The sequence below is a fragment of the Marmota monax genome, unplaced genomic scaffold, assembly GCF_021218885.2.
Source record: "Marmota monax isolate L192 unplaced genomic scaffold, Marmota_monax_Labrador192_F-V1.1 WCK01_AAM20220418_F8-fsc00024, whole genome shotgun sequence".
Lineage (NCBI taxonomy): Eukaryota > Metazoa > Chordata > Mammalia > Rodentia > Sciuridae > Marmota > Marmota monax.
The window spans coordinates 25,668,400-25,690,798 of NW_026695224.1; the positions used below are offsets into that span (position 1 = coordinate 25,668,400).

The window sequence follows — 22,399 nt, forward strand, 5'->3', positions numbered from 1 at the left end:
TCATGAAGAAAATTAAGCTAAAACCACATATCGGTGACCTCTGTTTAACATTATCAAAGGGTATGTGACAGGAGAGCCTTAGAGAAAACTGGGAGCCAAAGGCTGTGATGGGAAGGCCACAGTCATGATGGTCTAGATTGTCATTGTCCATGTTGATGCTACCCCTACACACATCATTTGAGTGTGTCTACATTTATTGTAGATCCTTTGGATTTGGAGAAGACATTTCATTCTGTTCTCCTCTCTTTCAGGTTTCAAGTGCCCCATTTGCTCCAAGTCTGTGGCTTCTGATGAGATGGAAATGCACTTTATAATGTGTCTGAGCAAACCTCGCCTCTCATACAATGGTAAGGGCTGGGCCTTGCTGGCCTCCTGAGGTTGTTGTGGGTATAACCAGTTCTGGGAGAGGCTCTGATTGAGGGGAACTGTACAGTTTTATTCGCCTTATGGCAGGAATGCCTACATGGTGATAAGAAACATATTGTTTCAGGGAGCTGGGAGTACAAGTTAGTGGCAAAGAAATGGGCCAAGAAAGGTAGGCCCAGGGGTCAGGTCCATGGCACCGTGAAAGCTCTCAGGGCTTCATCAATAATCTTCCCTCTACCCCTTCTGTTTCATGGACATACCCATTCTTTCATCCTTTGCACACCTGACCATAGCAGGCCCCAAGATAGCCAGACTCACTCTAAAAGCCAGCAAAGGGGGCTAGCAGGAGCATGGTCCCTCCCTGGGGAATAGGAGCCTGTGCGCTGGTGGTATGCACAGGATACTGGAAGCCTGGTCATCACCTCACTTTGCAACTCAGGTGAACACCTGATTAAGCCCTCTGACTCCCTGCAGCAGAGAACATGAGGGAATCGGTGAATCTAAGGACACCCTTTATGGATTCAAGTGCTGTCACACAGCCTCAATGCTCCACCAAGGCTTCCTACCTTGGAGGCTGCCCTGAAACTAAGCAGTGAATATAGCAGGAGGGGGGATCATGGAGCCCAGGATTCTGTGACATTCAAGTCTCCCTAATATCTCCAGGGACAAAAAAGTGTCAACAACTGCCTGGTATACTATGGGTAAAGATTCAGAGTTCAGCTGATCTGAGTTTGGACCTTCCTCTACCACTCACTATTATCTCAGATAAGTTGCTTAGCATAGTAGGGCCTCAGTTTTCTGGTCCATAAAATGGTGATAGCATTCCCTCATCCATGGGATTCTTGACCTAAGATATATTACACAGAAAACCCCTTACCTTAGCACAGAGCCTGACACGTGGTTGGCAGTGGTCGTGGGAGAGGCAAGGCCTTCCATAGGCTTCTTATGGCAGTTTTCCAGATAGATGGCATAGTGCTGCTTAGCTTATGCTGCTGGGGCACTGTGGTTGTCCATTATTATGTCTTTAAACTGATCTCCAAATTCTGTTCATCAGAGAACTTCATGGGTGTTGGCTAACCCTGCAGTAGGCCCAGCCTCTCAAATTAAAGTCAGAGCAGGGGGGCTGGGGAAATAGCTCCACTGGTAGAGTGCTTGCCTTGCACGCACAAGGCCCTGGGTTCAATCCCCAGCACCACAAAAAAAAAAAAAAAAGTCAGAGCAGGGACTAGAAGAGTTATGGTATCTCAGAATCTGAAGACTTGTTTTTCCTTGCCCCCATCCTAACAATGGACATTTCCTGGAAAGGCTTTCCTCACACCAGATATGTTCTTCCCACATAAAGCATCAGCCATTGATTCTGGGAAATAAATCGGTGACTAATCTGATCTGCTCAATTCTGCTGAAAACATATCCTACCACAGGTTGAGTAACCCTTATCTGAAACGCTTAGAACAGAAGTGTTTCAAATTTGGGAGTTTTTCAGATTTGGGGACATTTACATAGACATTACCAGTTGAACATCTCTAATCCAAAAAATCTGAAATTTGGGGGAGCCATATCACCACTCAAAAGATTTCAGGGGACTGGGGATTTGGCTCAATGGTAGAGCACTTGTCCAGCCTGTGTAAAGCCCTGGGTTCAATTCTCAACACCAAGGGAAAAAAAGTTTCAGATTTTGGGAGCACTTCAGGTTTTCAGATATTCTGATTAGGGATACTCAACCTGTATTCTCAAATCTCTTACTTAACTTGCATGGCCAAAAGATTATTTCTGTGGGCAGGAATGCTACCTGCTTTCCTCAGCTACAGGGCAGATCATGCCCTGACTCTACTCCTGGTGTTTCCTTTCCCTATATTTCCTGCCTAGTATCTGGAAACCCTTTCTTTCCCAGTAGACAGACAGCCTTTCCTTGTTCCCCAGAGACTGGCGGCCGCCATGTTCCTGGATCCATTGTTATGTGTGCTCCAGGCTTCCCACACTCAAGCTCAGCTTTGTCCCTGTTGACCATCTCTGTCTGGAACCATGGAGGGAGAGTAGTCTTCCCTGTGTCTCATGGCCCTCCCCACCCACAGCCTCAAATGCTCTATTCACTTCTGCCCCACATGTATTGACGCCTCCTGAAGACTTTTTTGTCCTATGTGTTGCTGGGGAGACCTCTCTGTAGACACTGCCCTTGCTGTCATAAGAACACAAAGATGCCGTATAGCAGACTTGGCCCTTAGAGTTGTAAGGAAGAACTGAGGAATAGCTGTGAAGGACAGAATGTTCTCGGGGCCACCCTGAGTTAGGAGTGATCCCACACCACCATGCCAGAAAATGGGAAGTTGAGGGTCTCCAGCTCTTCTCCCAGAGAACTGCCCATGACACCTTCAGATGTCCCCAGGAATCCTCCATGTCAGCACTTGAGTGTCTGGTGCTCCTGGTCGCCCTCCCACCAGCAGCCTAGGGGAGGGTCCCTTATATTGGCCAGCTGGAGGTCGAGGGCTACTATTTTTATTCTGTTTCTCATTTTCCCCTCATCTTACTTGAGATGCCACCTTTCTGGGGTGCGCGTATGTGCATATGTGTAAGCTAGAGTCTTTAAACTTGAGGCTCTTTCCAGACGTGGTAGCACACACTTGTAATCCCAGCAACTCGGAAGGCTGAGGTAGGAAGACTTCAAGTTTGAAGCTAGCTTCAGCACCTTAATGAGACCCTGTCCCAAAATAAAATTTAAAAAGGGCTGGGCATGTTGCTCAGTAGTAAAGCACCCCTGGGTTCAATCCCCAACACCAAAATAAAAAATAAACTTGAGGTTCTTTTGCAATAGGCAATCCTTGCTGAGTGTGATGGGCACACCTGTAACCCCAGCTACTCAGAAGCTTTGTCAGGAGGATCATAGGTTTGAGGCCAGCCTGGGCAACATAGTGAGACACTGTATAAAAAAAAAAAATTTTAAGTCAATCTTTTACCACCAGAGGCAGAGAGGCCACAGGCCAGTCACTTCCTATCCTGTGAGTAGAGTTGTATGAAAGTGATGAAGGTGCTTCAGACTCAATTTCCAGCCCCTCTGTGTATATGAGTAATGTGGAAAGGAGGCTTTGGTGGCTTGAACTCCTCATATTCAATCTTTGTCTTCTGAAAATGCTTAAACCTTTTTAGCAGGGAGGACTGCATTTGCAACCTGGGGGGGGGGGGGTGTTTGTGTGTGAAGAGAGGAGTCCCTAGGGCATACCAGGAGCATTCTAGTTCAGATGGAGCACTCGCACTTTAGGGCCACAGATGGTTTCTCCAGGAATATATTCTACCATAATTTCTCATCACCTTAGCCTCGTGTGCTTTGTATTGCCTTATCTTTTGAAGACATTTGGAGTCTCTGAGGTGTGAACTCTTTGAATCTTTCTGGAAAGAACGCAAGGTGAGGCTTTCTTAGATGATAAAGAAGTTCTATTTTCTCATGAAAAGTCACTGAAACTCCTGGTCACTGCCCTTGGAGACTTCCCATCTACACCCCCACACATTCACCTTCCAAAGTTGCTGGCAACAATTGGGGAAAGTTTTAGAAAATTTATGATGGTTATGTAAAATGGAATTCAGTCGACCACCAAAGAAAAAAAGTAGAAACCTCCTAAATGAGACAAATAGAAGTAGTATTTTTCTTATTATGGGGTTGGCCTGAGCAGAGAGTTCCAAATATCTCCAGTAGCTGCCTGCCAGATTTTTTTCTTTTCCTTTTTTTCTTCCAAGCTTAGGAAAGGCAAGACTAGTTTAACTGGTTCAACCAGTACTTAAAAGAAAAAGTGAAGACCAACACCTGGTATTCCTGGACACACACCAGCTGGGGAGGCTTATGAACAGCAGAGGTTAGGGGTAGGGAAGGGTGTAGGCCCCAAAGTACTGTTAGATCCATAGGACTCCTGGCAGATAAAGATGCTATGCAGGAGAGAGGAAGGAGGTGGGAGGCTGGGTTGTGGGTAAATGTGGACAGCTTCAATGGGCCTTTTCATTTCTGTCCCTTTTCAACATCTCTGTGGCTCTGAGAATAGACGAACTTGCTTTGAAAAATACATGCACGAATTTTGACCTTCAAATTGCTCAGATAGCAGAACAAGCTCTGAGATAGGGATCTCATTTTTGCCCCTACCAAAGGAGAATCACAATTCCATGGGGGGGGGGGTCACCTGAAAGCTTAGGGGTGCTGTTCTAAGACCAGTCAGGGTTCCTCAGCACTGAGGGGTTCCATTGGGCAGGGGGTTTGCAGCAGAGTCAAGGAGAGTGTGGTGGCCAGCATGTGCTTCTTCAGGAGACTCTTCTCCCAGTTCTGTTCAGGGGCCCAGGCCCATGCCCAGCTTCTTGACTCATTATGCCCACCCTCCCCTCTCTGGAAATGCTATAAAGCATTCTTTAAAGGAGAGCAAATGTGGCTCTCCTAAAAGCAGAAAGCCTCCTGTTTTCTGGTACCCTGAGCTGGCAGACCTGCACAAATAGGTGCTTATTTTTCCTTTGTCTCCTACCATTAGAGACCCTGATGTTGGGATGGAAGTAACCTGTCTTATCTTGGGACTAGGAAAGCCTTATCCTGGCCAAGGAATTAACCCAGCCCTGTGCAAGGCTCTGCCCAGAGCTTTTGATAAATGCTGGCCAGAAGCTGGAGCCTGGCATTTGTGACAGTGTCCGTCCTGATGTTCCTCCTGCTAGGGGAAAAAGAAGAGGGAGTTCATCCAGGGCTGCCAGCCATTTCTGACCATCTGACCAGCCAGATTGGCCACTGCTGGGTCATGAGGAGTGGGAGGGAGGGAGGCCTGCAGGGACTTGGTGCCAGTGGGGAAAACACTAGAAAAGACGCTGTGTGGAAGTGTGGGCAAACTCTGTAAAGATGGAGCACCCCAGGCCTGCACTTTAGTCGGCTCACCTTTCTGGGTTATCCTCATTGCAGCCTAATTCACCAAATTGGTTGGATTGCACCTCCTAGTCCTGAGGTGTTGGGATGGGGTGCTGCTGGTAGGGCACACTTGCTGCTTTAGATTTCCCCTTTTGGCTAGGCCTGGTGGCACATGCCTATAATCCCAGCTACTCAGGAGGCTAGGCAGAAGGATCACAAGTTCAAGGACATCCTGGGCAACTTAGTGAGACTTTTTTCTCAAAATAAAAAAGAAATACTGGGGGTATGGCTTATTGGTAGAGTGTCCCTGGGTTCAATCTCCCATACCACCACCACAAAAAAAAATCTCCCTTTGCCTAAAGGGTAGAGCACCCCAGAATCCCATGGAAGGAGCCAGCAAGGCCTGACATTGGTGTCGCTACCCTGTCCTGGGCATGCCCTAGGGACTCCTCTCTAGCAGACTGGGCCAGCAGCTCTGCACTAAAGAGGGTGCAAGACCAGCCAGTATTCCACACATAAACTGGAAATGAGGCCAGGGACAGAGCCTGCATCATTTGCTAGGTGTTCTCCCTCTGGCTCCCACTTTCGTTGTCACTGTCACAAGGCATTAAGAAACAAACATGTATACATGGTCCTGCTCTCAGCTGCTGCTCAGAAGTGCACACCAGCCTTTCCCCTAACTCCTGTGCTACCAGCAGCTCTGGGGGTCCCTTGGGGTATGTGTTGCCACAGATCTCTGCAGAGGAGCCAAGCCTAGCATGCCAGAGGGCAACAGGGTCATCTTTCTGTCTGAACTGTCTACTGCCTACTCTGAGCACATACTTGTGTTTCTCTACTACTTCTGAGACCCCATGCACACTTCAAAAAAATGGGGAAATTTGAAGCTGTCTCTGAGATAGTAGTGTTTTTGAAACCCAAGGGAATAGGCCTATGTAGCCTAGTCCTTTAATGGAAGGAGGCAGGGTGCCAGGGTGGAAGGAGCTTGAACTTGAGAGTCACAGCCATTTAGCAACTTCATGAACTTATCCAAGACTCCACCCCAAGTTCTTAGGATTCCCTGAGATTTGTTTGTGAGGCTCCTACCATGTTGCTGGCCCAAAGGAATGAGGGCCCTTTTCCTTCTTCTCCTTCCGACCCTCCTCTTTGACTTCTTTTCCTTGACAAAAACAGCTGCTAGAAATGCTGCCCCTGATCTCAGCGAGAGAGAAGTATGCTATCACCTCCACCTCAGTCCGCCACAGGCATCACACCTCCCACTTGGTTTCCAGAGAGCTTTGCCCTCCATTCTTACTTGGTTCACTGGTCGGGTTGCAAGAACAGGCACTGGCACCATCCAGTACCACCCCAGCCAGGCCAGTGACATTGGTTGCTTTGTACATGGTATCAAGAAGGTTGAGAACAGTTTGAGAGATGGTAAGAAAAAGGCAGAACCCAAAGGCAGAAAGCTCAGCTTTGCTCCTGTGTTCTCATCATCCAGCATTTGTTGAGCCCCTCCTCCTGGGTCCTGGGCATGCCAAGTCCTTGGCACTTGAGTCCATCTGCAGTGTGGCCTCAGCATGTGGCTGTGGGCCGCAGGTTCCTGTCAGATGGGTATGGAAGTCGAGTGGGAACCAGTTGAACGCCAGGCTTCTGCTTCAGCCTTTCTAGTCCTTGCTACAAATTCAGGAACACCTGGGGGCTGCTGATTCCCAGAGCCCCGGGGATTGGGACAGGAAGTCTTACTCAGCCCACGCAGACCTCTTGCAGATCTGTTTTCCTCCTACCTTCTGCCATGCAAGAATGCTACTCCCTAGGCACTGGGCTAGGTGTGGGCACTGCTGGCTTCCCCGTGCAGTCAGATTCCAAGCCTCTCACCTCTTCCTCACCCCCAGGAACCTCCAGGTAGCCTTTTGTAACCTAGTCCCAGTGAAATGTGTTTCCTGCCATGTGCCAGCCCAGCAGGGCAGCTGCACACTGTACTTCTTCCCACCAGTGTGACAGACCCAGGCTGGCTGGTAAGGTATATAAAACTGCTTTGTGAAATGGCCAGGAAAAGGCTGCATTGAATCTACAGATGCTCAAGTCTGAGCCCTTGGAATATTGGCCTTTCAGCCTAGAATAAGAAAGCGAACCACCCTTCCCCTTCTCATTCCCCTTCCCCTAGTGTAAAGAGGGAGAAGAGTCAAATTCATTCCTGTTGAAGAAGAAAGCCCCTAAGCTGTATTGGCATGCCTTCCTCCTCTACCCAACCCATATCGTTGCTTCTGGAGGCCACAAGGGCCCTCCTAGAGCACATGCAGAGGGAAAATGACCATAGCCCTTGTGGGGAGCTGTTTGGGACCTAGAGAAGTCTACCTTGCCCTTTGCGCTCAGAGCTGAATCACCCTTGAGTAGGGGAAATGCAAGGGGAATCTGCTTCAGGATCATGGTGTTGCCACACTCCAAGGAACTCACCTCAAGTCTAGAGGGAGGAGCATGTGAAGGGGCAGGGAGAGCTGTAATCATGTCAAGGATATCATTTATGTCACCCATTTCAGGGGTGAGATGCCCAAGACACAGGAGGGAAGAAATGGCCAAGAATGTCTGTGGATGCTTCCATCCTCTCTGGAAGCTAGGCTTTGAGCCTGCTCATTTTTCTGTTCATTGTCCTTTCTGGTGGGCCCTCAGGTTAGCCAGACGTCAACAGAGAAAATGACCTTAGGTTGTCCTAGTGTCTGAGAAGCCAAGTGATTTCTCTCACAATTCCTGTGCACAGAGACTGATGTATCAAATCAGTTCTACTTTGTGCTTTTTCCTCAGGGTTCCTCATGGGGGTTTTAAATCATAGATCTTTCTGGGAATGAAAAACCCTGATTTTTATGATTTCCTAGTATTTCCCTTTCCACCAAAGTAATTAGAGGACACAAACAGCAACAGAAGAGGCCACCCTAGCAGTCACAGTCCCAACACGACCATTCACAAGCAAGATGCGGGACTTCTCTGGGCTTGTGTCCTTGTTCACAAAATGGGAACAATACTGTGTGCCTTGCTAGCTTGTAGGATCACGAGGCTCAGGAAACATGCATGTGAAATGTCAGTTTGTATCACTGACAGGGCTCAAAAACAAAAGTCTTTGAGTGTCGAGAAGTGATCCTGCTGCAAGCTCTCCCTCCAGGCATAGTCTGCTCACTTGATGAGTAACCTTATATTGCCTCTTTCACCTGTCCTTCATATATTAATCTTAACGCACATCTGTCTTTGCTTTCTCTATTCTGCATCCCACATCTGGACTCCAGGAGGTCTCCATTAGCATGTCCCTATGGAGATGCCTAATGGATTGACACCTCCCATCTGACTCAGTTCATCGCTTCTGTGCTCATGCTCATGCCTGCCCCCCAGAGTTCCTCTCTAGTGACAAACACCCCTCTTTGCTCAATCCTTGTCAGCATGTGCACTGCTGCACAATGTTGGTCTCCAGAGTGGGTTCTCCATCTTCAGACTCCTCCAGTCCATTCTCCAGGAGCTTCCAGAACTCCTGGAATCAAGATGCACCTCCAGTGCTTCTTGGTTAAGTAGACAAGATTCAGGCACACAGCACGGCACAGGTTGGCAAGTTTGTCCTAGGGAACTTTGTCTCACCTCCCTCTGCGGCCCCACGGATCTCTTTGCACCTGACTTAGCAGAATTCCTGCAGTTCAAAGGTACATACATAACACACCTTTGCATGGAATCTCTACACTGCACCCAAGCCTTTGCCTGTCAGCTTACTTCATTGTGGCCTTCTCTAAAGCCCTCCCTGGACAGTCCCCACCCTGAGTGGGTAACTTCTTCCATACCCCTTATACCTGGGCCTCTGTGTACCAAAAGGCTATCTAGGACCATCATGGTGCACATTTTATTTTCTCATTTAGCCTTCCTGGCTATACTCCTTGAATCCTGAGACTATGGCTCAGATACTTTTGAGTCTCCATCATATAGAATGTTACAAAAATATAAGAAAGTGGAGATTGGTTTGTGGCTCAGTGGTAGAGCACTTGCCTAGCCCACATGAGACACTGAGTTTGATCCCCAGTACCACATTAAAAAAACTAAATAAATAAAATAAATGTATTGTGTACATCTAAAAATATTTTTAATATCTTTTTAGTTGTTGATGGACCTTTATTTTATTCACTGATTTATATGTGGTGCTGAGAATTGAACCCAGTGCCTCACAAACATGAGGCAAGTGCTCTACCACTGAGCCACAACCCCAGCCCCTAAAAATATTTTTTAAAAAAAGAAGAAGAAGAAGAAGAAGAAATATAGGGGCTGGGGTTGTGGCTCAGCAGTAGGGTGCTCACCTAGCATGTGTGAGGCGCTGGGTTCCATCCTCAGTATCACGAAAAAATAAATAAATAAATAAAGGTATTGTGTTCAGCTACAATTTAATTTTTTTTTTTTTTTAATATAAGAGGGGGCTCGGTTGTGGCTCAGCAGTAGAGCACTTGCCTAGCACGTGCGAGGCCCTGGGTTCGATCCTCAGCACCACATGAAAATAAATAAATAAAATAAAGGTATTGTGTCCAACTACAACTAATAAATAAATTTTTAAAAAAGAAAAGAAATATAAGAAAAGGGTTGGGGTTGTGGCTCTGACTAGAGCACTCGCCTAGCACATGTGAGGCCCTGAGTTTGATCCTCAGCACCACATAAAAATAAATGAACAAAATAAAGGTATTGTGTACAATTAAAAAATAAATATGAAAAAAAAAAGAAAGAAATATAAGAAAAGACCATTGAGCCCGTCATGGTGCTCACCTGTTCTCTTGGCTTTCTCATTCCTGGTTCTGCTGCACCCCCTCATGTGCAGGAGCTACCTTCTTCTCATTCTCTTTGGAAGGGAAGCATGGTCTTCTTTTTTTCTTTTTTTTTTATTTAAAATGGAGGTGCAATTCACATGATGGGCTGAGTTTGTGGCTCAGTGGTAGAGCGCTTGCCTAACGTGTGAGGCACTGGGTTTGATCCTCAGCACCACATGAAAATAAATTTTAAAAATAAAGGTATTTCGCCCATCTACAACTTAAAAAAAAAAAATTTTTTAAAGGGGGGCGGAGGATTGACCATTTGAAATGTACAGTTGAATGGCATTTAAGACACACAGTGTCGTGCAACTACAATCTCTGTCTGGCTTTAGCTTGATTCCACTTCTGAGGTCTGTAGTCAGATTCATGGAACTGGAGGGCACACTGTGGTTGCCAAGGCTGGAGGAGGAAGAGGTAGGGAGTTGCTGTGCTGTGAGCATAAAGCTTCAGCTGTGCCAGACAATCCATCCCAGAGATCTGCTGTACAATATTGTGCTCATAATTGATGATACTGTATTGCACATTAAAAATTGTTACAAGGAAAAAATTTGTTAAATGCGTTGATTCTCATACTAAGTGTTCTTACCACAATTAAATAGAAAAATTTTAAAGGAGCAAAGAAAACCCCTTACCCATTAAGCATTGGTTCCTCATTTCTTTGCCCCCAGCCCTGGTCTACCTTTTATCTATTCTGGACATTTCGTATAAATGCTATCATGCAATGGGTGGCCTTTGTGTTTGTCTTCTCTCAGTGTATTTTCAAGGTTCGTTCACATTGTGGCATGTATCAGTTCTTCCTTCCTTTTCTTGGAGGAGTATCTATGTATGGTATACTCTTCAGTTTCTCCATTCATCAGCTGGTGGTCATGGACTGTTTTCACCTTTGGGTATTGGGAGCTGTGAACATTCATGGACAGGTGTTTGCTGGAGCACCTCATTCTCCACTCACACTCTTGCCTTGAGCACCCTCCCCAGTGCTGTTTTTCTAAACCAGAAATCAGCACCCCTGGAGTAAGTGTGTGGGGAGGGGAGTGTATTAATGGAGAAGGCTGCCTCATCCTGTCTTTGCTGCATCTAGCACTCTCCAAGCGTTTTGTTGTTGTTGTTGTTGTTGTTGTTGTTTTGTTTTCTTTTGTGGTGCTGGGGATTGAACCCAGGGCCTTGTGCATGCAAGGCAAGCACTCTACCAACTTAGCTATATCCCTAGCCCCCCTTTTTATTTTTATTTTTATTTATTTATTTGGTCCTCCTGGACCTTAGGTTAATTTCACTTTAGGATTAACTCCTGTTTTCAGATATTTAACATGTGGACATGTTTTGTCTCCATAGTGAGGGTCTCGATGTCAGGGTTCTACTGCTCAAGTTTGTGTACCCACAGAGCCTGGCAGTTTGGGTTACCAGGCTAGTTGCTAGACCACCCAACTAGTTGCTTTGTGCCACCCACCCACTGGTGACTAACCCCTTGCCCTTCCTGTCCTCCTTGCAGATGATGTGCTGACAAAAGATGCGGGTGAGTGTGTGATCTGCCTGGAGGAGCTGCTTCAGGGGGACACGATAGCCAGGCTGCCCTGCCTGTGCATCTATCATAAAAGGTACAAGGGCCCGGCAGAAGCAGCTCAGCATGCCCCACATCCCACCAAGCAGACCCTCATCACCAGCCATTCTGTCTGTCCCCTTTGTGGGATATCTCCTCCCACCAAGGACCCCCCCAGTGTCACTGTGTTAATGGGAAGGTTATAGGGATACAAAGTAATAGAATTGCCTGAGGTTCAGCTCTGTTTTAATGGCTCAGATGGTGGGAGCAGGTAGGGAGCTGCACAGGTTGGAGGTACTTAGGATCCTACCTAGAACTTGACTCTCATCTGCCTCCCTGAGCCTTTTCTTTCTGTGTAGACCTCTCCCTACCACAGGGTGAGAGAGGCAGCATGGAGGGTGTCCTTGCTGCCCTGTGCTTGCCCTTCTCCCCAGAGGGCCAGGAGGCAGAAAGAGCCACAGTCCATGGGCACCAATCTGTGGGCACCAACAGCTGCTATAATTAGCAGGGCCAAGATTCATCCTCAGGCTTCAGCAGGAGCCTTATTCTTGTTTCCAAGTGGAAAAAGGATACCTTCTTGCCCAAGAAGAGAGGGTGCCCTGTGTTCCTGTGGCCACCACCTGCTCTCTACTCCTCAAACCCAGAGCTGCTTCTTGGCACACAGGCTTCTCTAAGTCCAGCCTGGGGCCACTAGTCTAGTGTGACCACTATGCCTGATACGTGGATGTGACTGGTGCAGAGGCTTATGGTTGGCCTAGGGGATAATTATGATTCACGGTCTGAGTCTCAGCACAGAGCCCTGCAGTGTCCCAGGGAGGAACTAACCAGAACCAGAAAAGACAACCCCTGTCCTGGGGGAGTCTTGTGCACATTATCCATCTGGTTTCTGTCTTTGAAAAAGCCCAGGTTGGTTTACAAATCGGGACCCTGTCTTGGGGCAGTTGTTCTCTGTAAACTAAAAGCCCCCTCCCTGGTTCACTTTCTTAGTCACCATAGCCTGAGGGTCCAGATCCTCTTTCCACCTTTGCAACCAAATCAGGTAGATCTCAGGAGTCTTCTGAGAAGGTATCCACTGGGGAAGAGCCTCACAGCTCCTTTAACCCGGGAGGGTGCTCTATCAGGACCCTAGAAGCAGGAGCACTTGCCAGTCCTGCCGTGTCTTTATTCCTACTCCCTGCACCTCAAGCCTTAGAGGTAGTTGACTAGCCACCCTGCACAGTCCCTGCACCCCCCGTCACCTTTTCACCAGTAGCTGTTGCCATCTTCCTCTACCCCTTCATTTGGCCTTGGTCCCCTCCCTTCCTGTAACTCCAGGTCTTCCTCTAACGCCAGGTCTCCCTGAGCCTGCACACCACTGCCGACACTGCTGAACCAAAACCAACCCTGATGTCCTCCCTTCTTGCTTTAAGCAGCGGGTACATGATTTTTTTCCTGGGGTTCTTCCAGGAGAGATTTAGGGAACCTTTGTTTAGTAGTCTGACCCCTGAAAGAGCCACCTTTGCCAAGACTGTGTGTTTTAACAGCTAACATGGTTTCCCCTTGCTGTTCCTCCCTCCCCCCCTGTCCTCAGCTGCATAGACTCGTGGTTTGAAGTGAACAGATCTTGTCCAGAACACCCTGCGGACTGACCCTGTCGGGCTTGCTTGCCGAATCCTCTCAAAGGTGAGCCCGTGCTTGGAGGTGCTCCAGGCTCAGGGTTGTGTCACTGGGGGCCTGGTGGTGGGGGAACTGAGGTGCGTCATCTGTAAGTAGTTAATGGAAATGGAAGAGATTTTTCCTAAGGAAACATAAGGGATGCACACTCAGGTGCACATGTTCATGAAGAACATACTCAGAAGAGGTAGAATTAGTTGGGGAAAGATTAGCATATTCCGGATGTCCAGGGTGAATCTCCCTGAGGAAAGTTCTGAAAGATCCTCTGGGAACATACTCAGACAGAAGTGGATAAGCTCGGGTTTGCAGCCGGTGGCACCTTGTCCTCACTCACCTGTGTCTCCACTTCTTTGGTGATGGGAAGAATGACTCCCTGTGGCCTTATGGACATGCACTCAGAGTTAGACAGCCTGTGGACAGCGCATTGTCCACTGCAGAGCGCTTTCAGTGGGCATTTCACTGCTGGTTCTTCCACTTGCAGGCCACCTCCCTCACCCACTTCCAGAGACTTGGCCCCTCGGTCCCACAGCACAGGGTCCTGATTGCACCAGGCTAGCACCTCATCTCCCTCCCATGTGTGCACATGTGTCTCCCAGTGTAACCATTGAGTCTGTCCTCTCCATTTCTTCCCCAGGGCACCCAGCTTCATGTTGACACCCTCTTCTGTCCCCCACCCCACTGTCCCTTCTGAGCTCTGGGCTGGCGCTTTCTTTTTTCTGGCAAACAAACAAATAGACAAAATCCCCAGAAAAAAACACTCAGCTCTACTTCATCTCACTCATATCCAAAGGTTGGGGGCCTCTTTTCTTTCTTCTCTCTCTCTCCTCTGTTTTGTTTTCTTTTGTTAGGTTTATTTTATTTATTCCAAGTAAATGCCCAGAACAGCTGATGATGTCAGACAAATCAGGGACATTTGCTCTTTTACCTTCACCTCAAAACTGATGGCAAGGGGAGAAGAAAAAGCAAGGGCGAGAGTGGGGCAGGGGAGTGGAGCCTGGCCCTGCGGCGTGGGTCCAGATTCCCGGCATGATGTTTGGCTTCGGGGGGGCCCACCTGGATGGAACCACAGACGCCCTGGCCAGCCTGCTCTCAGCAGGACACCTGCTGCCACTGTGGGATGCAGCAGCCAGCCCTCAGCCAGACGAGCACGGCTGACTTACTCCGATCCACACAGGGACAGACAGCCCTGTTCCTGAGAGGAGGCTCATCGGACACTGGGGCAGAGCTGAGTTTGGGACACCAGTGGGAACAGGGCACCTCTTCTGCACTGACTTCCAGAAAACGGTTCTCCCTCTTCCCTGAGAACACCAGATTGGATGAGAGCGAGTTGGAGAGAAGAGTGAAATCACCGCTATCCTTCCCCTCCCCCCTCAGCCCAGGAGGGAAAGGGCATTTTCTTTTTCACCTTTGAAAGGCATTGTGGGTCTGTCTTTAAAGTGTTTACAAAAAAAAAAAAAAAAAATTATATATAAAAAAAAAAAAAAAAGTCTAGTGTCGACTGGTGTTTTCCCTCGTGATGTTTACAGATTAGCTATAACCCACTCAGCGACAGAACCAAATGTGGCCGCGTCCTTGCCACTAATGCTCTGACGGCGGGCGGGCACACACCTTCTCTTCCTTCACCCAGCACCCAGTCAGCTCTCGGTGTCACCAGCCTCTATCTAGGGGTTGGGTTGCTTTTGTTTTGTTTCTCCCTCCCATTTTTCTGGCTTGGTTTTGCACTTTTCTCCCCAAGGGACCCTAATATCTTGGTTTCATTGCCCCCCACCCCCTGGCAAAAAAAAAAAAAAATACACCCATCAAGGACTTTTTTCCACCTCTTCTCCCATGTCTTCCCCCTTCTTTCCTCCTGGTTCTGGTCAGTTCAGAGGATTTAACAACCACAAGTGTCCTGCAAAAATGCCTGAACATTTTTCTTAGGCCCTTGTGGGTTTTTCCCCCCAGAAAACTAAATAAACAAAAGACTAAATAAACATATCCTGCTACCCCTGTTTTCAGGCACTCTGAGAACATTTAGCCATTGATGTTCACACATGGCATCAGCCCATGCAAGATAGGTTTCTGTATTTATATATTTAAAAAAAAACTTATAAAATGTTTAAAAATGTTCAAAGCTTGGGAGAAAAGCTTTCTTCATCAGTCAAGGTGTTTGATATGGTATTAAAATAATGTCTAATAAAAGATAAACTGTGTGATGTTATTTTAATGAAGTATTGTTATACAATAAAGAAGTGAGGGCCAAGGCCTACCCCACCCCTCACCCACCTCCTTAGTGTTCCTTCAGCCAACTGTGCAGCACTGTGGATGTGCCATGGTTCTCAGACAGCTGTACCTGGGTAGAGGGGAAGTGGTGATTCAGGTGTGCATCCTACAACTCTGCTAACCCTTGTAAGCATTGTGGAACCAATCTGCCATCATCTGTGGAATAGAGTGGTTATAACCAAACTTTTCTGGAAAGATCTGCAGGGGCAAAGATCTTGCAGCCACTGGAGTCTGTAAGGATGTGGGTTACTCCAGGTACTACCCCAGCCCCTCCATCACAGCACCTGCTCCCAGTCCCATGTTCTGCTTGCCTGTTGCTCCATCCACATCTTAGTGCTGACTCATGGGCATGCTTCATTGAGGCCCAGGAAGAGGCCCTGATTTGGGACTGAGCCAGCTTAGAGCCCTTGAACCAGAACCAACCACTCAGGCTCACAAAAGTTGGCAAATTACAGGCTTGGCAGGACCTCAGGGCAGGGGGCAGCAGTGCATGTCCTGCCTCTGTCTTTGTGCCAGGCTCCAGGAGCTGCATTCCAGGGCTTCCTGAAGAGCCAGCCAAGGAAAGCTCTAGAGAGCCGATTCCGAACCTTCTGTGCCCTGTTCCTTCCCAGGCCTGCCCTTGTGCTGTTGCCTCAGGGCCTAACCCCACCAGGCCCAGGAGCCTGGACTGCGCTGGTACCGGGGCCCAGCTGAAGTCACCTGCCCTCAGATGCTTCCTGAAGCACCCACTCTGTAAGGATATTTATTGCAGGCTAGTGGGCATGCTCAGAACTGAAGAAGAGTTTGATTTGTAGCCTGGATGTCTGTATTGGAACCACTTTGGGTGGGAGTTGACGGCCATAACATGGGCTGTCCTCATTTGATCTCTCTACCTGTTGGCAAAATGGTCTTGGGGAAATGACACCATTCATCCGAACTTCAAATTCCTCTTGTATGAAGGGGGGACAAAATCACGCAGTTCTGAGGTCGCCATGAGGGTCAGGAGATCTACCCTGAAGGCCTGGCACTTGCACAGCAGGCTTCCTTATAGCTTTGTCACTGCAAAGGGCACTGTTCTATTCACAGCACCTCCTGCTCTGCCTGGCAACTGTGTCTCCCTGTTCTATATTTAATTCCACCAGCAAAGCTGCCAGGGCAGGGCCTAGCCCTGAAGGAGATCTCCTTGCTTGACCCTTGGACTTGGAGATGGAAGCTTTGTGTGCCCACCGTGGCTGTGTGAGCCTGGCTGCTTTGGCAGCACCACATGTGAGCTGAGTGGTTGTGAGTTGGGTGGGGCAAGGCTGGGGCCCACGCCGGTACTATTCCAGGCTCTCAGGGCTGGTGCTCATCTCCACCCCCAGTGACTTCCGCTCCCACCTGGCACACTGCAGCCCTCTGCTGGCTGCACAGTGCTCTGAATTCAGACCCAGGTTGCCAGCATCTGGTGTGGAGGTGGGACTGAAGTTGTCTGGGCTTCCCAAGTGGAGCTGGTGTTTGTCACCCTCCTCTCCAGAAGCCTGTATTGCCCCTTCTCTGCTGGGGACCCAGCATGCTTGTGGGAAGGGGCAGCTTCTAAAGAGGAGCCCCTTGTGAAAACCTTTCATCTTAACAGCCTTTAATAGTATTGAACTTTACAGGAGGATGACCTTATTCTTAGGAGGTAGATGCTGAATTATATACAGGTGAATGATTTTTTCAGAAATGTGTAATTCTAAATGGTCCCCCCCCCAAAAAGAAAATAAGGCAAAAATGTCTGTTGTTGAATCTTCAGTGGCTGGTATTTCATCACTGAACAGTGTACTTGTTCTTTTGACTCTTCTGTATGTCTGGAATTTTTCTTAATAAAAAATTGTGGGGAATTGGCCATTTGCTGTGCGCCTTCTAGTCACTAGACCCAGGGGGCAACATCAAAGAGCTGCAGGCAAGACTGGCCACTGGACAACACCTGGGAGGGCTGTGGGAGGGCCCTGCAGTCTGTTCAGAAGGGGAGGGGGAAGGGCTGGGGAGCTGTTTCCATGGTGAGCATGGTGGCTGATGGTTGGATTGCTTGCATACTGGGTGGTGTCAGGGGAGGGCCCAGGGGACTTGCCACCAAACCATCCTTGGCATAATCTCTGTTCCCAGCCAGAAACAGAAACGCCAGTGTGTCCTCAAACCCAGGTCAGTGTCACTGCTCTCTGCTGCAGCCCAGCGTTAGCACAAAGTAGGGATCCCAAGAATGGAGGGTGAGCAAGAGGGAGTTGCACAGTGACCTACTCCCCCCCGCGCCCCCCCCCCGCCCCCATGGAAGGGTTGGTTAGGGACTGAGAGGGTTGAGGGGAAAGCATGATGTGAGCAGAAGGGTGCTGTTTCCCTGCATTGGCTCCCAGCATCCCTCATCCAGCCCCTTTGCTAAGAGGGCCAAAGACCTGGGAGTGAGGGAGATAAGTGGCACTACAGGTTCCTGGGACCTACAGTGAGTGGAGGGCTTACAGATTCCCTGCCAGGTCCCTCCACAGCCCTGGGAGGTGGGTGGCCCAGGGCTAAAAGTTTCAGGCCCTGGACAGAAGAGTCCTGGGCCGCAGCTGCTGTGGTGTCTTGAGTTTACTGGTTTCGGGCACCCTCTAGTGGGCTTTGGGAGAACAACTGCTAAGGACCTTAGGGGCCCTGGCTAGGGATCCCAAGACAGGCAGGCCTCAGGGTGGGATGACCTTGATTTGGAGTGTATACCATGGAGCAGTGTGGTGCAATGTTAATCTCACTCCCATTTCTAACAATTGGTAGCAGCTGCTTGAAGAATGTGTTCAGAGTTCTAAGGCCCAGCTGGAGCCTAGTGGGACCTCCACTGTGGGTAGGTCCAAGGTTCTCAGAAGCAAGAGAAGTTGGAACAGGGACCTGCTTCCTTCCAAAGTCTGAGCACCATCCTTTTCCCCAGGGTTCCATAAATCAGAGGACAGGCCCCAGACAAATGGGTCACTATCTAGAGGAAGAGAGGGTGTATATGGGAAGTGTTGCCTGCTGATCTCCAGACAGCTATAAATGGGGTTCAGATTCATTTGGGAGGCCCCTCCCCTTTCAGGAAAGGAGCATGCCTATCAACCCAAGTAGATGAAGGGTTGATAAAGGGTCCTGGGTGTCAGCAGTGGGGAGACCTTGACAGGGATATGATCTTAGTCTTGGGGTGGGCCCACATCATCTCCCCCAACCAGTACAGGGTATGTGAGATCAGAGAGAAAGCAGCTTCACCAGGAACCACGCTGGGTCATTTACTGGACCAAAGGCTTTTGAAGACAGCAAGAGGGCCAGGGAGGGAGCCCAGCTTCTCTCCTGGCTTGAACTCTAGGCCCCAGCTACAGAGGGCTACAGAGGGCTAACTGGCAGGCAGAAACAGCATCTGCACTGTCCATCCTTTGCAGGGTAGCTAAGTATTCGGAGCTCCTCACAGCACCTTGCCTGGGTTCATGAGGCTTCGGGGGTCCAGCATGACCTTGAGCTGCCGCATGGTCTCCATGCCAACAGCACCAATCTCCTCCTGCAGTAGCTGCCGCTTGCCCAGCCCAATGCCATGCTCCCCAGTACACGTCCCATGGAGTGCCAGTGCCCGCCTAGGATATCATGAGAAGGAATACCTTAGTGGACTCCTCTCCCACTTCCTCTGCCCTCCCCCACCCAGCCCATCTCAGGTTCAACTCTTACCTGCCCAGCTTTTTTGTGAAGGCTGTGACCCTGTGGTGCTCCTCATCATCATCTGGGTTGACCAGCAAGATGCAGTGGAAATTGCCATCACCCACATGCCCAACAATGCCTCCTGTGGACCCAGAGGACTAAGCTGTTGCCTCCAGCCTCCCCTGCCCTTGGCCCAGGCACTGGTGGGCCTCAGTGCCTCCCCACCTCACTCCAGGTGAGTAGGCAGAACCTTTAAGTCCGGAGGTCTTCAGTTCCTCCTTGGTCTGCACCAGGATCTCCGGCAACCGGGAGATGGGCACACACACATCAGTGGAATAGCCCTGGGTCAGAGAGCAGACTGGTGAGGCTCTCCCCATCCCCATCTGTCTGCCTAAAGCTAAGGGTCACTGTGATCAAGTCTGAGGGGATTTGATTTCAGCTCTTGGCCTCACAGAAGGAAATGGCTTGCTCTTCTCTAGACAGTTGTACCAGATTGTGTTCCCCAGGCCTTGCCAGCCCAGACCTTCACCACTGCCCTGGTTTTCCACCCTTGGCTTTGTGCAGGTCCCCTTTTCCCCTGCACTACTGAGCCTCTGCTTGCGCTGCCTAGAGCCCAGCTTCCCCCTCTGGGTAGAACTTCCCTCTCTGTTCAAAACTCCCGAGAGCATGCATGGTTGCAGGAAGGGCTCCCTAGTGTGATTGGACACTAGACAGCCTCTGAGAAACAGTCTATAACCCCAGCTTCTAGTGCCCACCCAGCCACTTGAGCCTGCTGTTTCGAACAACCTGATAGTGGGCTGAGGGAAGGATTTGTGGGCTGAACAGTGGATTCCACCTCCATCCCCATCCCAGCTCACCTTGCAGCCTGGAGACAGGGCTAGGAGTGCATACCAAGCATTGTGCCGGGCTGCCCAAAGCTGGTTGCGCTCCTCACTCTCTTTGGCCCAGGAGAAGTGGGAGGCTCCATTTTGCTGGGTGATCGCCTCTGCAGTAGGGAAAAGTTGACCCAGGCCCTACACTGGGGCAGCCCAGGCTCTGCTGCCCCACCCTCAACACACCTGTGTGCTGCACTTGCTCTGCCAGTGCCTGCTCGGAACCGTGGAACTCAAGAAAGAGTGTGGGCGCCACGGCGCAGCTCAGCTTGCTGTGCCTATTGCAGGCGTCCATTGTGACATCATCTAAGAACTCTGGGGCCAGGAAGAGGGATGCCCAGTGAGGTTTGGCCTTCCAAGGGGGTCTCTTCTGTGCAGCCCACCCTAACTGCACCAGTCCTTGGCTCACCAATGCGGGCCACAGGCACTGCAGCTTGGAGGATCTGTACAGTGCTGTCCACAGCCGCCTGGACACTGGGGAATGCACAGGTGGCAGCCACTGTGGCTTCGGGGACAGGGTACAAGCGCAGGGTGGCAGATGTGATGAGGCCCAGTGTCCCCTCAGAGCCCACAAAGAGTCCTGTGAGGTTGTAGCCAGCTGCACTCTTCCTGGGCCCCATAAGGTAGGTGAGTGTCCAGACACATAAGGAACACATAAGGTAGGTGAGTGTCCAGACCGTGCAATGAGGGATTTCTGCCCAGAAATCTGAAGCTGGGGCCCAGGACACTATCCCTTAGGCCCCCAAGTCTGGGCTGGCCTTCCGCATCCCCAGTTCCCATTACAGTACTTGCCACTGCTCAACCTCTGTCAGGCTTATGCAGGAGAGCAAACCCCAGCATGCTGGCCATCTGCTGGCCCACATGACAGCCCTCTCTAGCCACTCATTGATCCAGGAGGGCTTCTAGAGGCTCCATCAGCACTCACTGAAGCCTAAGGCCAAGGGCAGAGGACATTCACCTGAAATGACGGCCCTGACCCGCAGTGTGAAGCAGCCGCCCATCGGGCAACACCACCTCCAGATTGACCACATTGTCCCGAATGGTGCCATAGCGCACAGAGTTGGTGCCTGAAGCTCCAGTGGCCACCATGCCACAGATAGAGGCGTCTGCACCTGGGTCTGGAGGGCAGAAAGCAGGAGAGGGCAGGCCAAAGGCCCTTTCCCTCACCCTGGGCGGGTGGGGAGAGCAGGGTCCTCTGAAGCCCCATAAACAGCCCAGCCCCCTGCAAGCCCCCAGGACCCTGGGAAAGGTGCAGGAGCCCCAAGCTTACCCACAGTAAACCAGAGGCCACTGTTGCGCAGGTGGGCATTGAGAGCTTTACGGGTGACACCAGGCTCCACTACCACAGAGAAGTCTTCTGTGTTCAGCTCCGTGATCCGGTCCATGTGGGTCAGGTTAATGCACACACCACCCTGGGCGCAGGAGTGCAAAGAAGGCCAACTGACCTAAGTCTCTGGGCTGGGCACAGACCCCAGGACTCTACCCCACGGCTGAACCCCAGCAGCCAGACCAGAGTCCCAGAATGGCATGTAGGAATGGCCACAAACATGCCCAGAGTGGTGAAGCAGACCTGAGGCACCCTGCTATACCTGCACAGCACAGACTCCCCCCTCAAGGCCGGTGCCTGTGCCGAAGGGGATGATGGGCACACCTTGGCCATAGCAGAGAGCTGCCAGCCGGCTGACCTGGTCCACATTCTGGGGCCACACCACCGCATCTGGAGGTTGACACCTAGAAACAGACCTCAGCGAATGAGAAGCTAGTGGCACCCTCTGGCCCTGCTTCTCAAGGAGCCTGGAGATGTCACAAGGCCTGAGGCCACACAGCAAACAAGAGGCAGAGAGCACCCCTCCATAGAGAGTGCCATAGCACACCAAAACAGGTGAGTGGGGACGAGGACGACCAGGGATCCCATTCCTAGCCAGGGTTCCCAATACCTGTGTATGGACTCATCCTGCCCGTGATGCTCTCGAACAGCAGCAGCAGTGGACACGTGGGGGCTCCCTACAATAGCCTTTAGAGACTCCACGAAGCCCTTGCTGAGCTCACCCTTCAGGGAAGAATCACAGTGCCAGAGGCGCCAGAAAGAGAACTGGGGGCCACCGCACCCTCTCCCTCCCCCAGGGCAGGAGGGAGGGGTGTGGGCTAGTGAGGATGCCTGATGGCAGCACAGAGCTTGGGAAACTTTAGGCAAGGATCCCTCCCAGCTCCCGGCCCCACCAACCTGCGACCCTCTGGAGCAGTACCCTCTCCAGGAGAAGAGTCCTGGGGCTGCAGCCCGGAGCAGTGAGGCCATAGCTGGAACTGCAATCAGTTTGAGCACCGTGGGGGTAAGGGCAGGTGGCAGCTGGTCACCCCTACTCAGCCCATTGGCTGTGCTGGGGGGTGGAGCCTGTTTAAGGTGGAGTGGACTTAAGGTGGCCCC

The 22,399-nt window shown here is 50.3% G+C and overlaps 2 protein-coding genes across 6 annotated transcripts in view; one reads left to right on the plus strand and one right to left on the minus strand.

Annotated features, from left to right (window-relative positions):
- The window catches only part of Znrf1 (zinc and ring finger 1), a 102,950-nt gene extending 87,542 nt beyond the window's left edge, over positions 1–15,408 (plus strand). The window contains exons 2-5 of one of the 4 annotated variants that reach the window (XM_046434554.2): positions 252–347; positions 11,516–11,621; positions 13,134–13,225; positions 14,286–15,408. In XM_046434554.2, coding sequence (XP_046290510.1) covers positions 252–347; positions 11,516–11,621; positions 13,134–13,191 — 260 coding nt within the window. In that variant the 3' untranslated portion in view covers positions 13,192–13,225; positions 14,286–15,408. The other 3 variants (XM_046434553.2, XM_046434551.2, XM_046434550.2) reach the window with 3 other exon arrangements.
- Positions 15,409–18,677: 3,269 nt separating this feature from the next.
- On the minus strand, positions 18,678–22,349 carry Ldhd (lactate dehydrogenase D). 2 transcript variants are annotated; one of them, XM_046434549.2, is made up of 11 exons: positions 22,199–22,349; positions 21,912–22,024; positions 21,626–21,705; positions 21,245–21,386; positions 20,933–21,092; positions 20,384–20,583; positions 20,161–20,289; positions 19,960–20,087; positions 19,353–19,443; positions 19,133–19,244; positions 18,678–19,041 (listed from the first exon to the last, which is right to left on the minus strand). In XM_046434549.2, the coding sequence occupies exons 2-11, from the start codon at positions 21,925–21,927 to the stop codon at positions 18,876–18,878; spliced, it is 1,224 nt and encodes a 407-aa protein (XP_046290505.1). In that variant the 5' UTR covers positions 21,928–22,024; positions 22,199–22,349; the 3' UTR covers positions 18,678–18,875. The 2 variants fall into 2 exon arrangements, with proteins under 2 accessions (XP_046290505.1, XP_046290504.1); XM_046434548.2 differs by having other exon boundaries at positions 21,564–21,705.
- Positions 22,350–22,399: the final 50 nt, after the last annotated feature.

Excerpts from the sequence above, each read along its gene's own strand:
- Ldhd (XM_046434548.2), bottom strand. The coding sequence starts at position 22,270 with ATGGCCTCACTGCTCCGGGCTGCAGCCCCAGGACTCTTCTCCTGGAGA. Across the intron at positions 22,025-22,198 it reads ACTGCTCCAGAGGGTCGCAG|GGTGAGCTCAGCAAGGGCTT; the intron begins GTTGGTGGGGCC and ends TCTTCCCTGAAG. Across the intron at positions 21,387-21,563 it reads GGGGAGTCTGTGCTGTGCAG|GGTGGTGTGTGCATTAACCT; the intron begins GTATAGCAGGGT and ends TCCTGCGCCCAG.